The sequence below is a fragment of the Drosophila miranda genome, chromosome XL (genome assembly GCF_003369915.1).
Source record: "Drosophila miranda strain MSH22 chromosome XL, D.miranda_PacBio2.1, whole genome shotgun sequence".
Taxonomy (NCBI): domain Eukaryota; kingdom Metazoa; phylum Arthropoda; class Insecta; order Diptera; family Drosophilidae; genus Drosophila; species Drosophila miranda.
In genome coordinates, this window is record NC_046673.1 from 3,880,885 (window position 1) to 3,899,731 (window position 18,847).

The 18,847-nt window shown below is 48.4% G+C and overlaps 5 protein-coding genes across 6 annotated transcripts; 3 read left to right on the forward strand and 2 right to left on the reverse strand.

Moving 5' to 3' along the window:
- Positions 1 to 1,180: 1,180 nt before the first annotated feature.
- On the reverse strand, positions 1,181 to 14,855 carry LOC108164933 (putative transporter svop-1). 2 transcript variants are annotated; one of them, XM_033390509.1, is made up of 4 exons: positions 3,357 to 3,719; positions 2,756 to 3,292; positions 2,019 to 2,681; positions 1,181 to 1,889 (listed from the first exon to the last, which is right to left on the reverse strand). In XM_033390509.1, the coding sequence occupies exons 1-4, from the start codon at positions 3,559 to 3,561 to the stop codon at positions 1,471 to 1,473; spliced, it is 1,824 nt and encodes a 607-aa protein (XP_033246400.1). In that variant the 5' UTR covers positions 3,562 to 3,719; the 3' UTR covers positions 1,181 to 1,470. The 2 variants fall into 2 exon arrangements, with proteins under 2 accessions (XP_033246400.1, XP_017156411.1); XM_017300922.2 differs by lacking the exon at positions 3,357 to 3,719 and adding an exon at positions 14,669 to 14,855 and having other exon boundaries at positions 1,184 to 1,889.
- LOC108164935 lies at positions 4,354 to 4,728 on the forward strand. Its single transcript, XM_017300924.2, has one exon. It carries the CDS (start codon positions 4,414 to 4,416, stop codon positions 4,654 to 4,656), a length of 243 nt encoding a protein of 80 aa, XP_017156413.1. The 5' UTR covers positions 4,354 to 4,413; the 3' UTR covers positions 4,657 to 4,728.
- On the forward strand, positions 4,735 to 11,098 carry LOC108158651. Its single transcript, XM_033390561.1, has 2 exons — positions 4,735 to 5,542; positions 11,010 to 11,098. The coding sequence occupies exon 1, from the start codon at positions 5,040 to 5,042 to the stop codon at positions 5,496 to 5,498; it is 459 nt and encodes a 152-aa protein (XP_033246452.1). The 5' UTR covers positions 4,735 to 5,039; the 3' UTR covers positions 5,499 to 5,542; positions 11,010 to 11,098.
- On the forward strand, positions 8,118 to 10,255 carry LOC108164934. The gene has a single exon (XM_033390568.1). The coding sequence runs from the start codon at positions 8,904 to 8,906 to the stop codon at positions 9,207 to 9,209; it is 306 nt and encodes a 101-aa protein (XP_033246459.1). The 5' UTR covers positions 8,118 to 8,903; the 3' UTR covers positions 9,210 to 10,255.
- Positions 14,856 to 15,502: 647 nt separating the features above from the next.
- On the reverse strand, positions 15,503 to 18,847 carry LOC108152994 (BTB/POZ domain-containing protein 17). Its single transcript, XM_017282733.2, has 4 exons — positions 18,363 to 18,847; positions 17,280 to 18,282; positions 17,022 to 17,179; positions 15,503 to 16,949 (listed from the first exon to the last, which is right to left on the reverse strand). Exons 1-4 carry the CDS (start codon positions 18,669 to 18,671, stop codon positions 16,695 to 16,697), a joined length of 1,725 nt encoding a protein of 574 aa, XP_017138222.1. The 5' UTR covers positions 18,672 to 18,847; the 3' UTR covers positions 15,503 to 16,694.

Genomic DNA, 18,847 nt, shown 5'->3' on the forward strand with positions numbered 1-18,847 from the left:
GATTGTGGAGGATATCTAGCCGTCTCCTTTCGAGCAGTGTCTAATTTTTCACCTGCACTTGAGCTTGAGATGAATTTGAATCGGAATTTGGTGACCCCGACAATAGGTTCGCGTTCAGTTGGGAGGTATGGCTGACTTGAAGGATAGTTGATGTGGGTTGTGTACTGGATTCGCAATCGACTTCACTTGCAGCCCCCACAGATGGCGCAGATGCTTCCACGATGGCAATGACAATGCCGTTGGCTAATGGAACTGGGAATGGGAATGGGATTGGGATTGGACTCGCACTGCCACTGAGACAGAGACTGACACTCAGACTGAGACTGCGACTGGGACTGGGACTGGGACTGGCAGTTGTTATGTGGTTATCTGGCCAATGCCATATAAGTCGAGAAATGCGCAGTTAGGCAATCAATGGCCAACGATCCAGCGACGCTTCTTGGGCTCCGATTGTGGCAGAGGGAATCGCAACTGCCATCGGAATCCGCAATGGCACTGGCACTGCCACTGCCACTGCCAATGTCTGTGGATCTATCTGGCTGTGGCAGAGAAGCTGTAGCTGTGGCAACGTGTGTGTTATGATTGGCAACGGTTTGTTGTTTGGCTGCTTACTGAGTGAGTGGCTGCCTGCCTGCCTGCCTGCCTGCCTGCATGCCTGCTTGGTAGGTTGGTCAGTTGCCTGCTTGGATTGGTCAGAGGTGCCGCCTCAGACTGTGACCAGCCGGCGGAGCAAATACCGTTTTGCTGAATAAATACAAAAACAAACGCACAAAAACGCAGACAAACAAGTGGGGAAAGCCTACAAAACGGTGCCCGACCTATAGATACCGCCTAAGCAGACTTAGTTCCTTAGTAAAGTTTTTGTTTCAAAAGCAAACCATAAAATAATCATTTGTACCTTTAACACATCATTTTAGTTGGTTTTGAACAATTTGTACTATTCTGAACTATGTAGAATTATTTATTTAACAGATTTCTTGAGGAGTGAGGACAGTGACAGTGACTGTGACAAACGCCTTAGACCATAGGATACGCCCTCGCGCTCAAAAAATACCCTGTAACTCGTAGTACCAGCTGAAGTTGAAGTTGAAGTTGTAGTTGGTGATGCGACGGCACTTGGAATGCGTTTAGTCCACCCCACCACCCCTCAGCCCCGCCCCGATCTGCCCGTTTGTGGCAAATGCTAGGAATGTTAATGCAGCCGCCGCCTGCCTTGGTGACAAGAACAACGCAGATGAAACAGGAATGAGCACAAACATTTACCTAATCCATTTCCAATGTGGCCTGCTCCCGTTCCCGAGCCCGAGCCCGATCCCGATCCTGATTCCCATTCCCAGACCCGTTTCTTGCCCCATCGGGGTGTCATCTCATCTCATCTCATCTGGTTTCTGTTTTTTCATGTTTTTGTTTGTATACATTTTTGTGCTCTTTTTTTGCTTTACTGTTCCTCTTAATGGGTAAAAACTAATCCTACTTAGAGCTAATTGCCAAGATCGGTGTCGTTGTGGCCGTCACTATGGCCGTTGCCGTTGCTGAGGGCGTCGGCGTCGTCACTCTCTTGGGACGCGGCTTCTCGGGCAGGAAGTAGCCCAGGCTGCAGAGGAAGATGACTAGGCCGAGCAGAGCCCAGAACACGGTGTCGCAGCTGGAGAAGAGCAGACGACCCAACACATTGCTGCCAACCACCGCCCCGAGGCGACCCACCATCATGATAAAGCACATGCCCATGGCGTTGATGTTCGTGGGATAGAACTCCATGGCGATGGTGCTCACCAGACCGCCGCAGTTCCCGATGGCCATGACCACGGTCAGGCCGATTACCACAAGAGCGAACTGCTCCACATAGTGCAGGCCCACCAGGCAGATCATCGTCAGAGCCATCCACCCCACTGAAAGCAAAGAACCACAAAAAGAAAAAGGGAGATGTGAAAAATGAAGAGAAAGAAACAAATTAAGCTTCTAGAATCTAGACCCAATGCTTATGGATACTCTGCTTACGATATGCTGACGATACTCACTTAATAGGTTCTTCTTCCCCGTATAATCGATGATGTAGGCGAATACCAGATAGATCCCTGTGAACGAGGCCCCAATGATGATCATCACCTGGTATGTATTTGTGTCGACCTCCACGGCACAGGCCTGTGCAGCATCCCCGCCTTCCTGCGTATCCTGCGCATCGAACTCCTCCAGCACTTGGCAGAGCAGCGTTGCCTGTCCGCCCCGCGATCCCAGCTCATCAAGAATAGTGGGGAACCACATGAAGATGCCCTGCGCCATGCCGTAGATGAGGAACTGGATCGTGCAGATGTTCAGTGTGTGCACCACCCTGGAACGATAGAAGAGCGGCACTGTCTGGCGCCACACGAGTCGCACGGCGTCGCCCAGTCCGTGGACATCCGACAGACTGGCCCCGCCGCTCTCCAGTGCAATCTCCCGGACAGGGTACTCGGAGCAGGGCTTGCGTGTGTTCTGGGTGAACATGATTTTCAGGGTTTCCAAGGCTGCCTCGCCCTGGCCCTGAACCAGCATGTACTTGGGCGTCTCAGGCAAGGTGGAGAGGCCCACGAGGGCAAGCAGCGAGATGGAAACGTTGGCGATGAGCAGCACGCGCCACGAGGAGAAGCGCATGCCCAGGACAATGGTTTCGATACGAACAGGGAGAATGCCGATGGCCATGGCTAAGAGGAGAGGGAGATAGGAGACACCAGATGGGTAACCAGCTGGTCCAGCAAATGAGAACAAAATTGCTTACCTGGTGCAAAGATCATGGATAAACAGAGAAAGCCCGAGAGCAGGGTCACATGCCGCACCCTCGAACCGCTGCCATGGAACTCCCCGCATAGGCTGAAGACACAGGCCTGACCTCCGGAGATGAAGAAGCCCGTGAGGAATCGGAAGACGATCAGCATCCAAATGTTCACTGAGAAGCCCGACACAATCGAGCAAACGGCGGCGAGAAAGAGGGCATACCGGAGTGTGGTCACCCTGCCCCAGGTGTCCGCGAGGAAGCCCATGCCATGTGAGCTAAGCACCACGCCCAGAAATCCCGCCGAGGCCAAGATTCCCTGTTGGTTGAGCGTAGGCTGGAGGTCGCACTTCATCTGGTTCATGATCAGACTGACGCCCATGATCTCCACCATCACGGACATGAAGCAGAGGCCGCAGATGAGCAGCAGCTTGTAGTGGAAGCGCCCGACTCCCGTCATCGTGATAGCCTCCTCGAAGCTGTGTGGCTTGGGCTTCTCTGCCTGCTTCTCGGGCTTCTCCAGGCCACCTCCACCTCCAATGGCTGCAAAATATATCAAAGGGGATCAGATCAGTCAATCATCAGTCAGCTTAAGTGTCAGCCGAACCTATTTGCATAATTGGAGGCGACTTTAACTGCAGTTTAAATAAAGATTCCGCTTTTTCACTTCTCAGTTCGATAGGAACGATGGCCGGGAAAGCCTCGAACCCAAAGGAGAAGGAGACCTCCGCACCAGAGGACGATGTGTGCCTGCCCAAGGAAGAGCCGCCACCTGCCTTCCTCGAGTCAAAGACCTTCCGCCTGATCTCCATCGTCCTCTATTTGGGCGGCATCAGCGGTCTGGGCATGGTCTTGGCCCTCTACTACCTAATCTTCTTTGACTCCAGTATGCCGGACATCCATCTGAAGTTCCCAGTCTCCATTGGCGGCCATCCAGTGCAGAAAGTGCACGAGTACCAATGAACTACTAGTACTACCCTAGAGGTGAGTCTGAGTCTGGGATGTGGAAGAGGGAATGGGTAACGGGCGACGGGCGACGGGCGACGGGCGATGGGCGACGGGCGACGGGGGGGCCGACTGGTCGTCATCCCCTAACTGCCAGCTAATTGGATTTGCCAAAGGCAGACACAGAGGAAAAGCGGAATTCTGCTGGAGAAACTCGACAAGTGAATCACCTGGAATGCATCAGCTCTAGATGATGACCGCACGTTTACTTACATTGCATTTGGTGATCAATTTGAGGATCGATTTGGGGATCGATTTGAAGATCACACGAAATACATGTGATTATTTTGAACTTTTGAAAACCCCTAAAGTTTTAGATTAGATTTCTTGGATTAGATGGAGGAAAAGGGTCTAGAGAATCACTGGACGGGCCGATGGGTCTGGTCATGACGCTGATGACAAATCAAACCAGGTCAAGTGGCTGCCAAAGAGGGCCCCCGTTAGCACGTGATGACGAATCTTATTAGCATGGGAGCCAAGACGCTGGCCCAGGCCCAGGCCCAGGCCCAGGCCCAGGCCCACCGAACCGACTAAAGAAACCGCAAAACAACCGAGCGGAAAGCGAAGCCACCCGAGTGGTTCGAGCAGTCGGTCAATTGTACGGTCAATCAGTACGCCTCCAGAGCTTGCGTGGTTTCGCGTGGTTCGCGCTTCGAGTCATGTCCGCACCATCGATGATGTCCAGCCTGGCCGCCGTGGTCAAGGAGGCCAAAGACGAGGAGATACAGGTGCCCAAGTCCGATGACTTCTTTGAGTCGAAAACCTTCCGGCTGCTCACGCTGATCCTCTACATGGGCGGGGTCAGCGGCATGGGCTTGACCCTGGCCGCCTACTATCTGTTCATCTGGGACTCGCGCATGCCGCCCCTGCCCGTGTTCAAGCATACGCATCCCATCGGCTAGGAAGGGAGAGGGAGTCGAGTCCATCCGAACTGCCTCCTCGACTGCCATCATCATCATCAGTGACCAGATTGGGTGAGTCTCAATGGGCCACTGCCCTCGCCCTCAGGTTGTATGTGGGTGCGTGTGCGTGTGTGTGTGTGCCTTCTCGCCCGGCCCCTTGGGAGGGATTAATTAGTGCGCCGGGCTCGATATCAAAAGTTGACAGCCACGCACAAAATTAATCCGCTTTACTACGTGCCCCTAAATCGCAGAGTCGGGAGAGACGAGACGGTAGCCAGGGATAGTCCGGCATTATGCTAGCCGCGTGCCGATTTTGATTTAATCGCCGGAGACATCAAATCAGTAATAGAAGCGCCGCACGGCGAGCCGGGCTAGAGGCCGTCATGTCCACAATGTCCGCGTCCGCGTCCACGTCTGCGTCTTCGTCTGTGTGTGGTGCCGCCACTTCAAGTGGAGCAGGAACTGCTCTGGGAGCCGCCACTAGCATCGCCAATCTGGCAAAGATTGTGAACATCATAGAGTCAAATGTGAGGGCAGACGACTGCGACGAGGAGGAGCTTGAGGCCTCAAAGGCGCCCACCAGCGGGAGCAGCGTTCGCCTGGCCAGCAGCAGTGCCCCCCGGAGGAGCACCTGTTCGTACGTGCCCAAGTCACCACAGCTGGAAGAGATCGTGTTCGCGAAGCCCACCTGTACGGAGCGCTTCGCACGCTACTTTGTCATCGTCATCTATCTGTGCGGACTGTGCTGCCTGGGCTTCTTTCTGTCTATCTACCACGTCTTCTTCTGGGACTCGCGCATGCCGCCCGTCTTCAAGGGGCAGAAGAAGCCCGCCTTCGGCTAAAGCTGCCCTCGATTTCGATATCTCAGAAAAGAAATTTGATTTCGGTAAGCCCAGCCGGACCCTCCAAAATATATTACCCAAAATACGGATTAAATCAATCGACTGTGTCATGAAGATAGGAGTCGTGGAATCCATTTTATTCAATTAACTTCGTAGGTGGTTCTCTGTTCGGGGATACCTTTTGAGTATAGGGAGTATAAGGAAGCTAAAGACCTTGACTTCCATCTTTTTAGAGGACAGTTGTAAATGCAAGAGCCCTGCATGAACAGGCAACAGAATCGATTCGCTGGGACTCGGTGGGTGGCTTCGTTCGATCAGTTAGAGTCAGCGTCTTAGCTTTCCTTATCCTAGGCTGAACGAAGCAGGAGTAGTCAGATCCGAAAAGTGCACAGCCCGCAGGAAAAGGAAGTCCGTGTCACGTTTTGAGACATTTCAGAGACTGCGAACGAAGCTTGCTGATTTGAATCCGCAGTGCTTCCACTCGGCTCTTCGTTATTCGGAGTGATTCGAATCTGAGTGGAGGGTAGGTTTCGCAATGGTCGAAATCATTAAAGAGACATGTGTATAGCAGTGGTTTTATGAATACTGTGGATTCATGCAGGGCTCTGGTCTCCACACTGTCAGCTCTACGATGAATTCAAGTTAAGCTCGAAATTATCGTTCAATTCTGGAACCCGAACTCCTGAAGGTAGTCCTAAGAGTTCCCCTCTTAATTAATTAAAAGTTCAAGTTTCAATTGAAATGACTCCACTATGCATGCTCTTCCTTAGTTTCTCTTAGGGAAGCTTGTCTCCCCTTGCTCTTTGCGCTACATTGCTCCGTGTTGTCCCTCCTGGACTCGTGTCCCACTGCGCACGCTTCTTAATCAGCTTTGTCGGAACATCCATATACATACATAAGTAAGCAGAAAGATAAACCAAATTGTTGGCTCCTTAGTGGTGGCTCCAAGGGTGCAACGTGCAAGTGGCGTTGGGCAGGTGGGCAGGTGCATAGGGTGGCTATATTGTAAGCTAGCGCCCATAATTTTCGAGGCCAGCATGGAAGGCTCCACCTGGCCAACGACAACGAGGAAAGCTCCTTGAGGGCAACTGTGCAACAATGCAAAATGCGAATGGATTTATATATATGCATGTGTGTGTGTGTGTGTGTGTGTGTGCGTTCCAGTGTGTCTGTGTGGCCTACATCTTGGCCAACTTGACGAATATATACACTTACACACTTATATTCAAAATACTAGGTGCAACACTAATAAAACTATCACCTCTACTTATAATAATGGTTATAATGGTTTGGTTTTCTCTAGGTGCCCATTGATTTATAGATGCATTTTCATTTCATTATTTAACATTATTATTATTACTACAAGGCCTTGTTGCTCTTCAACCATGCTTTCACTGATCTGGGATTATTTGGAAGATCCCGACATGTTTGGAATTTCAATGAAGTTAAACATTTCCTGTGAAGGGGCACTGTTGTTTTCCCCAAATTTTGATATCTCATTCTATTGATGGCAGGGGGGCATTCACATAGGATGCGTTCCGATGCTCTCCGGCTTCCTTTCACAGAATCTACAGGTGATGTCTCAGGTGACAGGGCCCGGAAAATATCCCGTTAAAGTCCAGTTTCAACATTACGTTACCGGTCCACTTACGTATAGTGTATGAATTATAATCAAATTTAACATTCCGTGTTAAAGGAGCGATGGATTTGCATTTAAAGCTTCGGAAAGAAGATAGTCACTCCTTCTTGTTGTTGGTTATATTTCGAATACTTCAGTTTAAGACCAAGCTATGGAAGAGTACCTATTCGTTTGACCACAAGTGTATGTGCCAGTGTGCACAGCTTATACAACAAAATCAATGGCCAACATTGCAATCGCTTGGTGTCTGTGTCGGTGTCCGTGTCCACCCCTGTCACCCGTCTCCCTGTTTCGTCTCCACGCCACTGTTCTCTTGCCTGTCGCTCGATTCTCACTGCTCTGCTGGCTCGGCGATTGCAGTCGCTGCCGCCCGCTGTCCTAGTGACCTAGTTGCAGTTCGTTCACCCCCCTGGGCGCAAGGCCTAGAGCCCGACACCGAGACCGATTCCGAGCCTGAGCCCGAGCCCGAGCCCGAACCCGAACCGAGACCCGTCAACCAGCGCAAGGCAACGAAAATGAAGGTGTACCAGGGGGGAGCAGCTTAAGCGAAAGTTGTTGGCGAGGCGAGAGCAGAAAAAAAACATCGGTAGAGCCGTTGCGGCAGGCGTCCTTCGAATCACCTGCGAAGGTTGCCAGCCACTGTCAGTGCTACGCCCCCACATGGTATGGGTAGCGGTATGGGGTATGATTGCGCCTAAAAATTGAAAATTTTCCAGGCTCATTGACTGACTGGCGGGCTCACTGGTTGAATGATTGATGGAAGCGATGCCATCCAACCGCGGAATTTCATTTCCGCAAGAGTTGAGTCATAGGAGTCATGGGGGTACCGCACTTGACACACAAAACAACGCAGCAGCAGCGAGGGAGAGACGTGCCAACGTGCCCCCACAATGGATGCGGTTTTGTTTGTGGAATTCCAGCTGCCAGTGGCGGGTGCCAGCAGTGTGGCCTGCAACAAAAACCAGGGAGAGAGCGAGAGGAGACTGACTCCTACGCCGCTAAAGCTACAGCTGCAGCAATAGCAGCATCTTCCATTCGCACGAAAATGCAAATGAGAAGCGGCTGGCATTGTCGGTGGAGGGGCAGAGAGCGGGCGGGCGCAAACAGGCATTTTATGAATGAAATTAAATGCGAGGGCGACTGAGGATCGCAAATGAAGCCAAGCCAACAACAGCAACAAAACACTAGCGCGGGCAGCAGCTCAAGCCGATACCGAAGCTGTAGGCAAGGCCATGATGACACGAAGACCAGAGAGAGAGAGAGAGAGAGAGAGAGAGAGAGAGAAAGAGCACGAACACGAAGCTCCTGCGCTGGCAGGCTGCTGTGTGCTGTGGGTCTCTGCTGCCTGCTCGCTACTCCTCTGCCGCTTTGACGGCGACGGCGTCGTCATTTCACTTGCATACGCTCGACGCGTCGGTTCGAATACAGTTTTTTGCACGCTGTGTGTGCGCGCTGCCGCTCTTGGTCGCCCCTCTGAAACATTTTTTCTACTCTTGCCGCGACACGTCCCGCTACCCCAACAAGGAAGAACAAGAACAAAAACAAGCGAAACGTCAACACGGAATATTGCATTTAAAACAACAGTTGGACTAGCGGTAACTGCCAAACAGGAAATCGAAAACGAAACAAAAGCAACATAAAGGGCTGAAACATATCAACCGAAGATACCAAAGATAACCAAAGACAGCTAAAATACAGCATAGAAAGCATAGAAAGCATAGAAAGCATAGAATCAAACGGAACTCCAATCAAAAACTTCAATCAAAATGAACTCAAAAGTGAATTCGCTGGAGGAGAAAGTGAAACTGCCGCCCACAGAGACAATAAGTCGCTGCTACCAGCCGCAGCAAAGCAACCGTAAGGTCATCCGCATCCTGACCGTCGCCGTGTACGTCCTATGCGTCTCGCTGGCGGCCATCATGCTCTCGCTCTACTACATATTCATATGGGATCCGACCATCCGGCCGTTTGTTACCAAGGCCAATCACTGCGGTAAGACTAAGACGGGATCAGTGGGGCTGGGAGCCCCACTGGGAACCCCAATCAAGCCAACGCAACCCAAACCTAACTGACCCAATCGTATCCTTATTAACCCATTTCATATTCCGAGTATGCCAATTTGCGTTGTGGTCAATCTGCTGGTCAACTGCCCGAACACTGTGGCTTAAATCGAGCTGCGACATGGCCCAAATCCGGGCCGGTGGCAGGGTGGAAGACCATTATCGATGGGGTTGGATGGTTCTCAATGCCCGAAACGGAAGGGCGTGAAAGTTGCACACATTTTACCGCCTCGCTCTCTCGTCCCCTTCTGTCCCTTCGATTTTTGTTCAGTTTTTGTAAATCAACTCGAAATTAGGTCAATGGGGTGTCATGCACACGAGTACATCCCCAACCCCAATCCACCCTCCAGTCACCCTCACTCTCTCCACACCCACAAAAGGGTGCAGTTTTCCACTGTCTGTGTATGCATTTTCATTTGCAGTTTGCAGTTCAATCAATCTAATTCGGAGCAATTAACACAGAGAATCTCATGCTCGTCTCGAGTGGCATAGGAAGGAGCCAAATAAATGGGATATTATATCAAGGAAAATTATTTTTTTCGGAGCAGAAGGCACAGGGCATGGTGTTCCTAATCGCCCTGAAGCAAATTTCTTGACCTGCCGGACACAGAGACATATGTATGTACATATGTATGTATGCACGTATGTTTTTATGTATTGGTATGACCTACTATGGGCCCCCAGCTATCGATATGCCATTGTTAGGGACATACTACATACATATATGTACATATGTATATCAAAACAGAAAAGGGAAATTATAATCAGGGACTACACAAATCTCTGCAGCAAAATTTGTGGTAAAAGGTGTCAAAAAACTTCAAATTCCCTTCTACGTTATTCAAAAATAAATAAATGCAAGTTCTTAACCGGCTGAACACAGAGAATGTACGAGTATGACTCTAATATCATGTCCGCTTGGACAACTTTTTGGAAACCCTCCCCTTTCAGCTCTAAGATACATGCCGGTATTTCTAAGCAAACCTTAAAACAAACCACAATATAACATTAAGCGGATGATATTTTATTAAGCATTTTTAAAGCGGTAAAGATAAGACCTCGAGATACGCTCAATTCTCTTGTTAAAGTTAAAAACTTGTTAAAAACTTTAACAAAAAAGAAACAGCTATAGGAACGATAATCAAGTGGCCTTGAGCTTTTTATATTTTGATACCCGCTACTCGAAGAGTATAGCGGTTTATTGTATTTGTGCTCAAAGTGGATGTGTGTGACACCCAGAAAGAAGTGTTTTCGACCCCGCAAAGTACATATGTATGTATAAATGTGCATGATCAGCATCAATCGCCGATATATGTACACTGTGTCTACCCTTCCCGATGAGCGCCTAGATCTCAGAGACCTGTATCCGGAGTATCAGGAGTTTGTATCCAGACTCCTCTAATATCACCCTGTTACAGCCACAAGACACAAATGAAATCGCAGTGGCTACGCAACGCCTTCCACGAGCTAACTCATTCTCTAACCTGCTCTCACACACCCTTCCTCGTGCAGTGTGCGCCCCCTGGCGGGAGGGAGCCAGAAAAAACGGCTGGTGTTGTTGTGAGAATAGAGAAAAAGAGACAGATGTTAAAAAGAAATGTGAAGAAAAATGAAAACATCAAATCTGAAATCAGTTCTTCCCTTTTTGCAAACAGCGATACAAAACGACTTACATACATATAAAATATATTGCATATATTGCATATTCCCGCTTGCTTATTATTTATATACATATACATATGTATAATTATTGTAATTATAGTTTTTCTTTGAATAGAAATATTTCTTAATTGCTGTTACCATTTCTTGCAGATAAAATTGTGATACCCGAAAAAATAGCAATTCGCCTACTAAATTCATCGGAAGTCACTGCGGAGCAGTTCTACAAGCACATCCTCGAGCAGTATCGCATCCATAACCACCTGCAACAGCAGCGCCAGCAGTTCCTGCAGAAACAGCACCTCCAGCTCCAACAGCTGGAGGCGAGTAACCGCTTCCAGGAGATCTTCGCCACGGCCACCATCATTCAGGCGCACCCGCATCCCAATCCCCGGGAGCCGCTCAAGAAGCCCCTCGTCGTCCCCTCCGCCAATAACAGCAGCAGTGGCAGCATTAGTGACCTTGGAGCCTTCCGCATGGAGCCGCCTGCCCCGCAACCATCTAACATGGAGGAAATGAGCAAGGGTGCAACCACTGGCCATCATTTTCCCATGCTGTTGGACACCTCGCCACCGGCGGACAGCTCCGGCATAGGACACCTAAAGCGCAAGACGCATCGTGGCCACTACAAGCATCATAGGGCGCGTGCGGGCGGGTTGAAGAAGCTGCCCTCCAGCTCAGGCTTAGGTAGCAGTTCCATTTCTAGTTTTGCCACTGCCAGCACCACGTCCGCGGGTGAGCAGCTGGCGGTCACGGCTGCGGCAACAGTTCCCCATGGCTACATGGACACGCCGCTGAATCCGGCAGCCGGCACAATCGTGCAGCAGCCACAGCTGCAACTGTACACCTCGATGCCGATACCTTTGATCCTCAGCCCCAGCGAGGAGAAGCGGCCCTCGCACCACGCCCACAACCATGCGCACGGCGAGCGTCGAGGGGGGGCGCAGGCACGCAAGAGGACCACCACTGCATCTGTCTCCGGTTACGACTCCCAGACGTACCTCAATCCGTTCCTCACCGGCGAGCTGATCTTCGAGAAGTAAGCGGAGCCGCTCAGACCACGTCAACTTCCTGGTTTTACTCCATTTTTTTACACGCTTACATATGTACTTACACATATACGTATAGGAGGGAGACACATATATACATACATACATCTGAATAGTTGGCCAATTATTGTTCAACCTGGAGAAATATGGGGCTTTCGCCACTCACTACATAACTTAGGTAGTCAACCAGCCCAGAGAGGATGGAAAACCTATCACAACTTCAGATAGATGATACAAAGATACATACATATAAAGATTCAGGCAATACTAAGTATATAGGGGATGTTATAATAATGTTACGTACTGTTCAAACGATAGTTGAAACAATACTAGTTACGATGTTAGTTGATGTACCACACTTGAACCGCTCACACACACCACATACAGCGAGAGACCACACGGACACGCGCATTATACGGGACCCACTTCAGTAGTCGATCGATATATATCACAGAGATCTCACCAGCAGCGGCCAGCTCCAGCTCAAGCTCAAGCTCACCAGCAAACTCACCCCACCTAGGACACTGCTTCCAGGCAGCTAGCGAATGCTACTCCAACTACAATAACTAGCTAACTTTAGAGAGTACAGAGAGTACCCAGAAAATAACATACTACCCACATTAAGATACGGAGACAAAAATATCATATTGAAATGTTCAAAAAAACAAAAAAAAAAAAAACTGCACTCAAGTCACCTCACGCGAAGCGGGTTCTGCTTTGGCACCTCCTAGGATCGATTGAGATCGGTTATATGCATATAGACAAATACAAATACACTCTAGGAATTATAGTCGTTCGGCTTGAAATACCAAATAGCCAATACCCAACCCTACCCCACCCAGAAGATAGGGGTCTTAACGTGCCCAGCTCTAAGACATATTTGCATACCCAAACACAAGCTATGTATACCATACCATATGACATATATACACCCATATATATATAACCGATTTCGGACGTGACCTTCTCGCCCAGCTCGTTCTATTCATATAATACCCATATCCACACTCAGCACTCAAGAAAAATCAAGAGAAAGAGGAACTGCATCCGCATCCAAAGACACGAGAATTGAACTACGAGCAATAACTACTACAGTGTACTCGATACCGATATGCATACGATATAGAATTGAATCTGTAACTGATGGGCATATACCACATATATACATATGTTATATACCGCATATATCTTATATGTATATGTATACCAAAAAATACAATACAAAGTCATTTTGGCAATAATAAAGCATAGCAATCCAAAAGTAAATAGTTTCGAATTTTTCTTGGACTCAACCATTGGAGGAATCATACATACATATATATGTACATACATATATAATTTCACCAGGAAATATCTCCGAATCTTTGGCCATTATTTCACAATTCGTTCGATTCCTTTTAAACACACAAAAAAACGAGGGGGAACGTTGTGAGTTGCTGCGGAGACCGCAACTCTACAATTATACCCGATACTAAGTCAGTATGGCTCTCCTCCGGCAGACGCCGCTAATATTAAACGACACGACAAGGAGTGCGTGCGAGAGAGACAGAAAATCAGTCTGAGCGTGACGTCGGGCGCTGCGTAGCCACTGCAAATTGATTTGTTCCTATTGGCTATAAAAATGATCTGATCTGATCCAGATTCAGCAATCTGATAGATATGGCCATTATCTATGATTCTGCATTTTTAGTTTTCTCGAATGTGCAATATTGTGGATGCAACAGATTTTCGTCCTTTGTGGGGGCGGAAAAGGGTGGGGCGAAATTCTGAGATATACGTTTTATAGTGAGATCTAACAGAAGTGCGGATACCAAATTTGGTTACTCTAGCCTTAATAGTCTCTGAGATTTGTGGATGCCCCAGATTTTCGTCCTTTGCGGGGGCGGAGGGGGTGTGGCGAAATTTGGACACGAAACGGTCAAGGTCCGATATCACAGGAGTGTGGATACCAAATTTGGTTGCTCTGGCTCTTATAGGTTCTGAGATCCTTGAACTCATATTTTGCAATTGGCAAAGCCGACCATGAAACCTGTGTGTTAGAGAGAGACAGAGCGAGAAAGAATGAAATTGTTTTCTTGGTTCTGGCTATAATAATTATACGATCTGGTTGAGATTTTACACTCTAGAACATATAGTCATCCTCTACGATTCTGCGTTTTTGGTTTTATCGTATCTTTAAAAATGTGGATGCCACAGATTTTCGTCCTTTGTGGGGGCGGAAGTGGGCGGGGCGAAGTTTTGAAATATTTTTGTAGCAGTGACATATCACAGAAGTCTGGATCCAAAACATCGTTGCTCTAGATCTTATAGTCTTTGAGCACTAGGCGCTGAAGGGGACGGACGGACGGACGGACGGACGGACGGACGGACGGACAGACGGACAGACAGACAGGGCTCAATCGACTCGGCTATTGATGCTGATCAAGAATATATATACTTTATGGGGTCGGAAACGATTCCTTCTGGACGTTACACACATCCACTTTTACCACAAATCTAATATACCCCAATACTCATTTTGAGTATCGGGTATAATAAACTGTGACCATTTCACAATAGTATTTGTAGCATTGAATGAAATCTTTCTTTTGAAAGCTTTCTCGAAGGAATCTTTCAAGATTCGTTCTCTTATTGTTCTGCCATAAAATCCACAAAGCATTTCACCATGGAATCTTTCTTCATGAATCTTCACACTGAATTCGTTCACAACATGTTAACACTTTTTCATGAAATCCCTTTTTCTTCATTGGTGGGGGCACTCACCGAACTCGCGCTCGCAATCGATCACATAAGCAGGATTATCCATAGCTCCACAAAGACTCTGTCTTCCTTATTGCAGAGCTTAATGCTATGGACAATGTGACCGACAGACCGCTCGGTCTGCTCACAACTGAGAAACGCAACGACGTTTCGGCTATAAGTACGAGTATGTCCGGGTATCTGGCAGTCGCTGCCCGTACGGTACGTGCCCCCTGTCGCCGGAGAGTCACAAAGTCCGATTGAAATTGCGATCTGTAAAGCTAGCTCGGTCTCGGTCTCGCTGGTACGCCTATTCCGCCCGCTCTTGTACACACTCATAAAATAGAGACGAAAAAAGCTGTAAATCTTGAATAACCGCAATGTGCCACGTAATCTGCAAAAGTCAGTATCATCGGGGGTGTAAAAGTTCTTTGGTTGGGTAAGCAAAGACAGCGATGAGATCGCGACAGTCAGATAGAACTAGCGCACATCTGACGGATTGGATCTTCGGTCGTTAATACTCGTGGTTATATCATACTAGAAATTACTTCTAGAAGCCGTAGCAGAAGACTTGAAAGCACATTTGTACAGTGCGATCCGCGACTGTAAGACTGCTGTAAGCAGATCTAGATGGAGTCAGCATAATATTAGTTTGGATTGGCAAAGTATTACGACCAATAACAAATCAAATCTATTACACCGTGTGTGTTCGCTTGCTGCGAAGGACTATAGTTATAGTTTTGCTCGATATGAACTGGTAATTTTTCGTGTCCATTTAAAACAGTTTAAAGAACAATGTTTAAGCAATTGTTACCATTTTTTATGCGGCCACAAATCGGCAAATAAAAAAAATATGTATATTATATAGCCAATATTATTCGATTGGCTCGATGATTTATTACATTTAGAGCTTAAATTAGTCGATACATTTGCTTATCTTATACCGGACACAAATCGATAGTTGATCTGATTTGATTACCAAGATTATTTGATAGGATAACAGAGACAATTCAGTAAGCCGTGCAATAGTCATTCGATAACCGACAACTGAATTCAGACAGTAACTTGACATCATTCCGAGAAGTGATAACAAGCTCAACCTCTGTTCGATAACTGATCTTATTTCATAACTAAATCGTTTAACAGCCGACTCCAGTTCATAACTATTCGATGTCTGTCCTGTCCGTCAATTACCGTCCTGACCAGCGGATATCGTCTTACAATTATGCAAAGCACATTAGGCGGATGAGCCAGCCACGGCCAGACCCCCCGGCCAATAAAGATAAGCCTCAACAGACACAACAGATAGGTTGATCCCAGCCATTAAAGAATACATTACCGGATCAAGATATTGTACATAGATATGTATGTACGTACGAGTATCTGTGTCCATCAGCTGTAAAGCATTAAAACTTATTCGGGCTCTAGCTCTATCCCTATCTCATTCTATGCTGCCGCACTCTTCTTGGCCATGGCCATGACACCATGAGCAGGTGGCAAAGACAACGAAGGAGGCGTTGGAACGCGGAGTTTCTTTTCCTTTACAAGTCAACGATTAAGTATTCAAAATATTCAGTGCGAAAAACTACAGTACACAACAGTACAGCACCGGACATTAAACACACTCTTAGATGCACAGATTTACAGACTTTTTTGTGCACTTGTGTCCGACTAAACACTAAACACTAGGGTTCGATACTGAATAATGGCCAGGGCCCAAATCGCCTTCGTTTGTTTATGTTTAACTTAGACAGAGAAAAAACATAAAACTTTTCATAACACATTAAATACACTTTCTTGGAGGAGGGAAGGATAATGATCGCCAGCTATTTTCGTCTCAATATATATATATATATATATATATATATATATATATATATCTATATATATATATTCTTTGCGCAGGAGAGATCGTGATCTTGCCTAGACATGCTTACATACATACATGTGTAAATGTAAATGGAAAGTGCAAGTGAAATACCGTGGCCACAGGTACGTGGTTCGTACATGTGGCGCTACAATGGGTCAACGATATGGGGAGATGAGAAGTTTAGAACTGAAATGGCGGCGTTTCGCGGCACGTGTGGGTGCCCATTGGCGTGATCACCACGTGTAGGGTGAGTGTGTTGCGCTGATTACCACTCAGATGGGGACTCAAAGACGTTGATTCCTGCTCCAGCTCCTCGTACGGCAACAGGTTATCCAGATTGATGACGCGCGAAGTTTCCGAAAAGTACTCGGTGCGCTCCACCATTGTCCTAATGTGAGTTATTTGATTCTGCACGCCCACAATCAGGACCGCAATCTGCATAAAATTAAATGATGATTAAGATTGCGGTAACATTATGGGTCCTTCTTGTTATGCATGCGTACGCACCTTGAACCGCTCTTCGTCAATGTTCTGGTTCTTGCAGGTGACACGCAAGCGCACCGTATTCAGGTAGCAACCAGGCACGTCTTCGCCCCAAACCATTTTGGCCCTATTGTATTTGACGCCTCGCGGGAAAAACTCGATCTCCCAGGTCATGCAAGGATCTGTGGAGCACAAAATATGTATGTATATCTAGCGTACAGAAGATAGTGATTTCGCAATCAGCCGATCCGATCCGATTCGATCTGACCTGACCTGACTCACCATCGTCAGTTTCCGCAATGCTGCGCTGTGAAAAGAAGCAGGTCACATAGTTCACGTAGCGCTCGATCCGGTCAAAGTTGGGCACATTGATGTCCACGCTCCAAGTGTCGTTCCAGTAGAGCCTGGGCGTAAACTGCAGCTCCCCGCACTCGCTGGCCCGGACCTGGCGCACCCGGTCCTCCTGTCCGGACTGATAGCTCATCCCAATGGCAATTCGCTCGACTAGGAACTCCTTGTGGTACTCGGTGAGTGGGTCCATTAATAGGTGCGAGAGCTGACGCGGCGTCATCATGCCAAAGCGAATGTGCATCACTGTCTGCTCAATCAGCTCCATGAAGGTGTTGACCTTCTTTTCCAGGCTGGTGTGGGGCGTGCTCTCGATCTGCTCGCGGCGATGCAGCAGCCAGGTCTGCAGAATCGTAAACAGTTTGTACTCGCTGGAGATTACGATATCGTTCTGCTGCAGCAGCAGTTCGAGGATGGCTGGATCCATTTCGACAAAGTCCTTGGACTCGGCTACCATCTCAAGGTTCCACTTGAGGAAACGCTTCAGCGTCTCGGTGAGATCATTATGAGTGGGCGTGAAGGAGAGTGTGTACTGCAGCCAGGAGACGAGATAGCCGCTGGTGGCTGCCTTGGCAACGTGCTTCGTCATGTAGCCCACACACAGATCGATCAGATCGCGCACATTGTACTTCTCGGAAAGGGCCAGCATGGGCATGACCGTCTGCAGCGTCACCTCGATGTGGCCCACATAGAGATATTTGATGAACTGCGGAAAGACAGCCGAGCAGCAGGCCTCCTCATGCAGCTCGATGACATGTTTGCTGCACTCATTCCATTCGGGGTTCATTAGCATCACCTGAAAGACGTCGCTGCTGGCGCAGAGTATGACCCGGTGGGCGGGGTACTCCTTACCATCCACCAGCAGCACTATGTCCGACATCAGCTGCTCCGCGTAGAGGTGTGCGATCTTATTCAGAACACTGCTGGCATCGATCATCTGGACGCGAGAGGGGGGGCAGAATTTTGGGTAAGGCCAGGGGGCATCTCATGGAATCGGCTATTTATGGCCATACTCACTGTGCTTGCACCATCCTGGGTGTCCTCCGTCTCTAAGCACTTGCGCCTCTTTGCTTCCTGGTCATCGTTGGGAGTGCCTGAACTGCTGCCGACTGTGTTTGAGCCGTTGACATTGGCGTTGCCATTGGCGTTGGGTGCAGCCTCGGCTCCAGCCGCTGCCGGCCCACCAGAGGGTCCAGCTCCACCAGCAACTGCGCCGCAACCAGCTGCACCTGCACTCACGCCTGCACCACCCCCGCGTGCACCTACGCCACCCACAGCGCCAGCGCCACCTGAAGAGGCCGCGCCTCCATTGCCATTACCGTTCATTGAAATCTGTCAAAGTCCACTTGACTCCGAGTCGCAAGGAATTTGAGTAACTGCTCTTTTAATTTGATCTTTTAGAGTATATACCCAGTGCGAGACATTGTGAATTCCAAATTCAAAGGCAAATAAAACAAATTTTATTTAGTGTGACCGTTTTCGGTATTAGTGGTTAGTTCATG

Excerpts from the sequence above, each read along its gene's own strand:
- LOC108164933 (XM_033390509.1), bottom strand. The coding sequence starts at position 3,561 with ATGGAGATCAGGCGGAAGGTCTTTGACTCGAGGAAGGCAGGTGGCGGC. Across the intron at positions 3,293-3,356 it reads GCCTCCAATTATGCAAATAG|CCATTGGAGGTGGAGGTGGC; the intron begins GTTCGGCTGACA and ends TATATTTTGCAG. Across the intron at positions 2,682-2,755 it reads ATCCATGATCTTTGCACCAG|CCATGGCCATCGGCATTCTC; the intron begins GTAAGCAATTTT and ends CTCTCCTCTTAG.
- LOC108164935 (XM_017300924.2), top strand. The coding sequence starts at position 4,414 with ATGTCCGCACCATCGATGATGTCCAGCCTGGCCGCCGTGGTCAAGGAG.
- LOC108158651 (XM_033390561.1), top strand. The coding sequence starts at position 5,040 with ATGTCCACAATGTCCGCGTCCGCGTCCACGTCTGCGTCTTCGTCTGTG.
- LOC108164934 (XM_033390568.1), top strand. The coding sequence starts at position 8,904 with ATGAACTCAAAAGTGAATTCGCTGGAGGAGAAAGTGAAACTGCCGCCC.
- LOC108152994 (XM_017282733.2), bottom strand. The coding sequence starts at position 18,671 with ATGAACGGTAATGGCAATGGAGGCGCGGCCTCTTCAGGTGGCGCTGGC. Across the intron at positions 18,283-18,362 it reads CCCAGGATGGTGCAAGCACA|ATGATCGATGCCAGCAGTGT; the intron begins GTGAGTATGGCC and ends TCTCGCGTCCAG. Across the intron at positions 16,950-17,021 it reads TTGACGAAGAGCGGTTCAAG|ATTGCGGTCCTGATTGTGGG; the intron begins GTGCGTACGCAT and ends AATTTTATGCAG.